At 49.3% G+C, this 7,467-nt stretch overlaps 5 protein-coding genes across 5 annotated transcripts in view; 2 read left to right on the forward strand and 3 right to left on the reverse strand.

The window, feature by feature from the left end:
* Positions 1-29: 29 nt before the first annotated feature.
* Positions 30-1,788, reverse strand: PADG_07493 (uncharacterized protein; the record flags this gene model as incomplete). The annotated part of the gene is made up of 2 exons (XM_010764568.1): positions 30-1,313; positions 1,408-1,788. 2 exons carry the CDS (start codon positions 1,786-1,788, stop codon positions 30-32), a joined length of 1,665 nt encoding a protein of 554 aa, XP_010762870.1.
* Positions 1,789-2,297: 509 nt separating this feature from the next.
* PADG_07494 (adrenodoxin) lies at positions 2,298-3,020 on the forward strand (the record flags this gene model as incomplete). Its single annotated transcript, XM_010764458.1, has 3 exons — positions 2,298-2,467; positions 2,554-2,660; positions 2,779-3,020. 3 exons carry the CDS (start codon positions 2,298-2,300, stop codon positions 3,018-3,020), a joined length of 519 nt encoding a protein of 172 aa, XP_010762760.1.
* Positions 3,021-3,392: 372 nt separating this feature from the next.
* On the reverse strand, positions 3,393-4,238 carry PADG_07495 (uncharacterized protein; the record flags this gene model as incomplete). Its single annotated transcript, XM_010764459.1, has 1 exon — positions 3,393-4,238. The coding sequence occupies one exon, from the start codon at positions 4,236-4,238 to the stop codon at positions 3,393-3,395; it is 846 nt and encodes a 281-aa protein (XP_010762761.1).
* Positions 4,239-4,585: 347 nt separating this feature from the next.
* PADG_07496 (signal recognition particle protein SRP54) lies at positions 4,586-6,242 on the forward strand (the record flags this gene model as incomplete). The annotated part of the gene is made up of 2 exons (XM_010764460.1): positions 4,586-4,663; positions 4,728-6,242. 2 exons carry the CDS (start codon positions 4,586-4,588, stop codon positions 6,240-6,242), a joined length of 1,593 nt encoding a protein of 530 aa, XP_010762762.1.
* A 450-nt stretch (positions 6,243-6,692) lies between these two features.
* Positions 6,693-7,467, reverse strand: part of PADG_12307 (uncharacterized protein) — a gene marked incomplete at both ends in the record, with an annotated part of 3,753 nt that continues 2,978 nt past the window's right edge. Inside the window, one exon of the mRNA XM_010764644.1 lies at positions 6,693-7,427. Within this exon, the coding sequence (XP_010762946.1) occupies positions 6,693-7,427 (735 nt within the window). The remainder of the gene's footprint in view (positions 7,428-7,467) is intronic.

Here is a 7,467-nt window from a genome sequence, read left to right on the forward strand (position 1 = left end):
CCACATAAGGGTTCTTACTAAAACGAGCATTAAAATGCGCCTCTAGTAGCTGCGCTGCCCGCCCTCCCACTCGCAGATTCCAACGCCATCCTAACTCCCCCAGAACTCTCTACCATTTCATCATCTCCAGCATCCAATGCCATGCCCAAAAGTCCAGAACCCCACACCCCAACAAGCGCCCACATTCCCAGCCGCCAACCACGATACAGCCCCTGCATACCCTGTCCCTGCCTGCGTTTCTGGGCCCGACGACTTGCCGCGGTCTCCTGCGCTGACGATGCCCGAGCAGAGGACGACGATGAATGTCCCTTGTGCTGTGCGATGACCTGTTCAACCTCGAGGGCGTGCGGGTTCGTGCCTTCTTCGTAGACAATTGTCCACATTGTGCCGACTATACCGCGGTAGGATTGTGGGGTTGGGACAATTGTTTCGATGACCGGGGGTTGTGAGGATGATTTCAGGGTTCCGGGGAAAAGGGATGTTGTTGAGGTTGAGGATGACCTTTGGGCTGTGCTGGGCTGGAGGCCGGACTGCTGACGCAGAGCAGGGGATGTGAATGTTGCGATTTGGGCACGGCGGAGGACAGTTTCCAGAGGGAAGCGGACGGCCAGTTCCAGGCCTGATGCGAGAAAGTTGAAAGCGTTCCATGAGGAGGGGTTGAGAACCGGATCGAGGGAGAGGTAGGATTTGAGGAAGAGTGGAGTGGCGCTTGTTATGAAATTTGGGAGTGTTGATGATAGAATAGTGATTGGAAGGAGGTGTGGTGGAATCAGGAAGTTGGGGGTTGGGAGGAGGCGGATGGCGCGGAGGAGTGATCGCGGGCCTTTGGATAGCGGGGTGAGGATCAGGTATGTACGTGTGGTATCGATGGGAGAGAGAAGGATGGCGGAGAGTGAGGATGAAATGCAGGTGAGCAGTAAAGAGGAGACTGGCGATGAGGAAATGAGAATATCAGGCTCGGCAAGGGAGGACAAGCCTTCGTCTGGGAAAGCTAGGATAGCGGATAGCAGACTTCGGATGAAGGTATTGAGGGTTGGAAGAAGGAGGGAATAGACGAATGATGAATTCGACGCTTTCCACAGCGAAGTTGGACCACTTGTACCCCAGAGCTGGCCCAATACGTCAAACAGAGAAGAGGAATCCTTGATCTTCAGCGTACTTTTACTAGCGGAAGCAAAGGTGGAAGGGATATATCCACGCCGGTCCGTAATGCGAGGCCGCGAACGGCGGTTTCGGGAGGCTCCGGTGGGAGGGGTTAGAGGGGTATCTGATGTAAAATAGCTGCTTTCATCATCCGTTGATGGTGCGGAGTCCTATATCAGATACCAAGTGTTAGTACTGGCATGGAATATATAGAGATGATAAAGGGCCCGCCGTCAAAATCATAGTCGATGCCGCAACACGTACATCCTCATAGTAATTGTCTCGATATCCTTGATCCCTCCTCGGCCTCTCATCTCTCCCCACCAGCTCCGCTTGCATGTCCTGCTCAACGTACACCTGCAGAATGGTCTTTGCAACCTCGAATGGCTGCGCCATCAACACGCTGGTGTACCTCCATAGCGCCTTTTCAACTAGCTCTTTCACGGAGTGAGATATCGTCGGCGACGTCTCGCCCAGGTATTCCGAGTAGTCGAAGTCGGAGAAAATATCACGCGTGGAATTTCTAATACTCGCCTTGCTCACAAGGGGGCTGGATGCTGGCGGTGCTGAGGATTTTGTAAGGCCGATGGAGGGCGGAATGTAATAGGGACGAAACGGATTTGGTCCTTCAGACGACGAGGCCATTGTGGGAGATTACGCAAACACTCTCTCCAGAGTATTATATATGTGAACTGGACTGGATGTTGTTTGTGGTAATATAATGAGATAATCATCCCTAAGAGTGGCTGTTCATGGTGATAAATATTGACTGTGGATGGTTTGGTTTGCAGTTGTGCAAGTTTAAATGATTTTTTTAATTCGTCAAAGCCGCGATCGTCGATTTATTTTCCGATCGAATCAACAAGAAATATTCCCCCGCAAAAACACTTGGACCAGCGATTAAAAAATATAATAATACCATCTGCCACTCCTATGTTCCATATTCCGGATATTGCTACAGTGTTAATTGTAAAGCTGAATACCATACGGAGTCTATAATTCACGATATCTCCTCAGTCATCTCCTGGAACATGTCGATATGCAACGGGATAGCCTGCCAACTGCGCATCTCCGCCTCGCATCTTCTCAGCAACTGCAGACCTCTGGCTCATCAACCCAAATGTCGGAGCATTTTTATAACCTCAGGATCGAGGATGCCCAATAGCGGCATCCGAGAGTACTCAGCCTGCGTCAGACCAACAAGTCTAACAAGGGGCGGAGTAAATGTGCAATGTCCGCAATATACTACTCGGGCAAGGAGGAGATTTTCAGCCACCACGGTCGCATCGCATGGGCATATTGAGCCTCCTAAACCAGGAGAACAGTGAGTGCGCCCGTGGTTATCCCTTATAGATGCGATTGATGTTTCAAGCGCGAGGTTGCAGTCACTAACTGATATGTGTCGCTCAGGCTCAATGTGACCTTCATTGACAAGGACGGAGAGAAACACCATTTCCAAGTGGCCAAGGGTGACAACCTGCTTGATATCGCTCAGGCAAATGATCTTGAGATGGAAGGTAAAATATATGACCCTCCCACCCCCTGGCGGAATGATTCCTACCCTTAGAATACTCCTGTTCATGTTGTGTATGATAAAACTAGTTCTAAGCTAAACATGCACTCATCCTGCCATAGGTGCTTGCGGTGGTTCCTGCGCATGCTCAACCTGCCATGTCATCGTGGAAGATGCCGATATGTATGATAAGATGGAAGAGCCAGACGACGACGAGAATGATATGCTCGACCTTGCCTTTGGTCTGACTGAGACTTCACGGCTGGGGTGCCAGGTGAAGATGTCCCCGGAGCTGGATGGGCTGGTTGTACGACTACCCAGTATGACGAGGAATTTGCAAGCAAGTGATTTTGAGCAGAAATAATAGAGATATCTGAGGGTTTGTCTTTTACATATCTTTTTTCTTTCATAATGATTCTCGCTATCGGCAACCTTATCCATCTCCTCGGAAAGCGAGAAAGGAACTGGTTCAAAGGAAGGGGTCGTTTTTTCTTCTTGAGCTGTATGATTGATCATCGCAGACATATATTACTCGTTATCTGCGACTATTTGTATTATATATTCTCCCATAGACATGCCAACGAAAACCATCTCTATTTTTCACATAACCCACAGGAAACGCCCATTATACATGCCTCTCACAAGTCAAGATTCGAAAACCCATAACAAATGCGTATTTGGGGGAGGGAAAGAAAAAGAAAAAGAAAAAAGGAGGATAGGGATAATATATATCATTTCACGCCTCTTCAATATTCAAACTCTTCCCCCCTTTCCCATTAATCAAATCCAGAAACCCCTGCTTGCAAACCTCATTAACCGCCTTCTCCCTCTCCGCCATCCCAACAATACCCCTCTTCCTCCTCTCTTCCCTCGCCAACTCCTCCCCCCGCACCTGCGCCTCCCTGACCGCATTGAACAGCTTAACCACACCCCTCTGCGCAATCTTCCGCAACCGCTTCTCCTGCTCCGCCATCTCACCAGCCTCTCCCGTCTCGACGCCCAACACATCTCGTATGCGCCCACGCTCCAGCTCCTCCTTCTTCTCAGCCCGCAGTTTAGCGCGCGCACGGCTCTCGAGCTTCTCATTTGCGAGATCGGAGGTGGTTTGTAAGGTCGCTCTGCTTCGCGACAGAAGCGGGTCTGCACGTGCTGCTCTGGGTAGTTTTGTCGAGAGGATTTTGGAAATAGATGTGGAGAAGGCAGTGGGATCATTGCGTTTGGAGAATTTCTTGCGCTGCGTGGATTTTGTTTGATCACTGCCGGATATGGAGGCGTCTGAGTCTATATCGGAGTCGGAGGCAGCGTATGATGCTGCTGTGTGGGAGTCTGAGTTTGAATAATCTGCATCTGCATCTGAACCGTCCAGATCTGATTTTTCTGCAATTTTCTGAGCTTTCTCGGTCAATCGCGCTTCATTATTGCTGTCTGAATCTTGTAGGTTGACTGCGGTGAACGATTCATTGTTATCATCGTCCTCTGAGCTGCTGTGGTATTCCCGCTGCAGCTTGATTTTCTTTGGCCGCGAGGTTCTGCCATTCATGCCATTCTCGACTTTGCGCTTTTTAAGCAATGGGGGAGCCATCAGGATACCTGTATGCCCGTAATAGTTGTGGAATTTGAGGTGGAAAATAATTTAATATCGTCAATATGTCAATTAATTATATATTCATGGCTTGTATTGAGTGCTGGATTTTGTGCCCTGCAAAAGAAAGTTACTGCCAAAGATACCTCACGTGACTACACTTCATCGTCGAATTTCCAACAACTCAACCGCAACAACTACTTAACTAAAACAACTTCACATCTTCAGTTTATTAGGGATAGTATATATATTTATTGTGATACTGCCCGCAAGTGAATATCTCCCTCTTCTCGTATGCCCTCTGAACAACTCCTCCTCCCTCTTCCCAGAAATATAGCTTCCACGCGATGGTCCTTCAAGATCTCGGGCGGCGTATAAACGCCGCCGTCAACGACCTTACAAGGTCAAGCAATATCGATGAACAGGTATAACCTCTTTTGCGTACTCCATGTATGTTGTATATACGTTCCATTCTAACTCTGCGACAAGGCCTTTGATGCTATGATCAAAGAGATATGTGCCGCCCTCCTCTCCGCCGACGTCAACGTTCGCCTCGTCCAGTCTCTCCGCAAATCCATCAAATCCTCCGTGCAATTCTCCTCCCTCCCGCCCGCCGTAAATAAAAAGCGCCTAATACAAAAAACTGTTTTCGACCAACTGGTGGCTCTGGTGGACCCGCACTGTGAGCCGTTCAAGCCGAAGAAGGGAAGATCAAATGTCATCATGTTCGTTGGTCTGCAGGGTGCGGGTAAAACGACAACGTGTACGAAGCTGGCTCGACATTACCAAACTCGCGGTTTCAGAGCGGCTCTTGTTTGCGCAGATACTTTCCGTGCCGGCGCTTTCGATCAACTTAAGCAGAATGCAACCAAGGCAAAGATCCCCTACTACGGCAGCTTAACGCAGACAGATCCCGTTGTCGTTGCTGCAGAGGGAGTAGCCAAGTTTAAGAAGGAGCGTTTCGATATCATCATTGTCGATACGAGTGGTAGGCATAAGCAGGAAGCGGATCTGTTCGCAGAAATGACCCAGATCCAGACGGCGATAAAACCAGATCAAACCATCTTGGTTCTGGACGGCACCATCGGACAGGCTGCTGAGATCCAGTCATCTGCATTCAAAGCTACGGCAGATTTTGGCGCTATAATCATCACCAAAACGGACGGTGCCGCAGCCGGTGGAGGTGCCATTTCCGCCGTCGCCGCAACCCATACACCCATCATTTTCCTAGGAACGGGAGAGCACATGCTGGACCTCGAACGATTCGCTCCAAAACCTTTCATCCAAAAACTCCTGGGGATGGGCGACATGGCTGGCTTAGTCGAACATGTTCAAGCGGTGACAAAGGACTCCGCAACTGCCAAAGAAACTTACAAACACATCACAGCTGGTATCTTCACCCTCCGCGACTTTCGCGAAAATATCACCTCCATAATGAAAATGGGACCTCTATCAAAGATCTCAAGCATGATTCCCGGCCTATCAAACATCACGTCTGGTTTGGACGACGAAGACGGCTCCCTCAAACTCCGCCGCATGATCTACATCTTCGACAGCATGACCGCCGCAGAACTCGATGGCGACGGCAAGGTATTCATCGACCAACCTTCCCGCATCGTCCGTGTTGCATGTGGCAGCGGCACCACCGTCCGGGAAGTTGAGGACCTCCTCTCCCAACACAAGATGATGGCGGGAATGGCGAAGAGGGTTGGTGGACAGAAGAAACAGATGCAGCGTGCACAGAGTATGCTTAAAGGCGGCAATAAAGAGCAGCAGATGGCTGCTATGCAGAAGCGTATCGCGGCTATGGGTGGTGCGGGTGGTATGCCTGGGATGGGAGGTATGGGTGATATGGCGAAGATGATGCAGATGTTGCAGGGTGGTGGGGGCCCTGGCGGTGCAGGCGGTGGAGGGATGCCTGGACTGGGAGGAATGGATTTGAAAAGTATGATGAGCCAGATGAGTGGGTTGATGGGAGGAGGTGGGAGGGGAAGGGGAAGATAATATCCCCGCTTCTTCTTTTTCTCCTTGCGATTTTCCCTGGTTCTTGTCCTTGTTGTATGGCATGGTACGTGACATAGAGAATGGCGTTTAAGGTAGCGATTGTTTTGATTTTTCAAAACTAGAAGTTTTGGCGTGTTTTGTTATATTCACTTGGGCATTACCTTTTGCATTTTGATTGATCTTTTCAATTGCTTCTATATGTAACATTACATCCCAAGGATGGATATTGCAGCCCGTTACCTTTTATTGTGAATTTGAACAGAAATATATAACCCTTATATCCATTTCTTTGGCGCTGTACTCTACTGGGGGGGTTCCCTCCCCTCTCTTTCCCTTTCGTAAAATGAGCAGCAAATGCTCAGATAACCGCAACACAACGTATTTAAAGAATAAAAAAGGAAAAAACACATCAAATTGCGACATGATTCCGTTTCATCACCTTAACTCCGACTACATCTCCGTCGCAACCTCCCTCTGCAAGAACGCAAACACCTTACCAGTAACAAAATCCAAACTCCGCTTCAACCAAGGCCTCGCCCACCCCATAACTTCCCCAGATACCTTCTTAATCAATTGCGGCACAACTTTTCTTCTGGTCCTGTCCAGGAAAACTTCTCCAGCTGGCAACACGGCATTCTGTTCACCTCCCAAGACCAGTGGACTAACCAGTTTATATCCCCACAAAAGGTCTTCACCGACATACAAACTATACCTCAACACCGAATTACCTGCATTATCCATGTCAATATTGATTACGCCCAGCTTGTTGTTGCCAGCGGGATAGTACTTGATCATAACATCCTCATCGTCCGTCTGCACGTAGGAGTCTACGGGAACATAGAACATGCTAAGCGGACCCGTGCAGAACTCATGGATACCCATGTTGCTGTCATGACCATGTGAATCATTGCTATCTGCCGCTGCTTTTGCTAGAGTTGGGTCAGGAAACCTTGTCGCGCCAAATTCATGTCTGTCGCCACTCAGGAGCACTACGCGGATCCTCTGTTCCCTCTCGGTCCGCCAGATAGCTTCGAAGATCTTGCGCCGGTCAAAGAAAGAAATCTCCCCCAAGTATCTTCCGCCCGATGCGGCAAAATTTTGGTAAAACGGCACGACCCTCGTGATTATTTTCCATCTCACACCTGCAGGCTCTCGGCGGGAAAATGAAGGTAGCAGAAGAGCAAGCTGTGCCGAATCAAGCATCGTGGAAATTTCCTGTTGCCGT

The sequence above is a fragment of the Paracoccidioides brasiliensis genome (genome assembly GCF_000150735.1).
Source record: "Paracoccidioides brasiliensis Pb18 unplaced genomic scaffold supercont2.11, whole genome shotgun sequence".
Taxonomy (NCBI): Eukaryota; Fungi; Ascomycota; class Eurotiomycetes; order Onygenales; family Ajellomycetaceae; genus Paracoccidioides; species Paracoccidioides brasiliensis.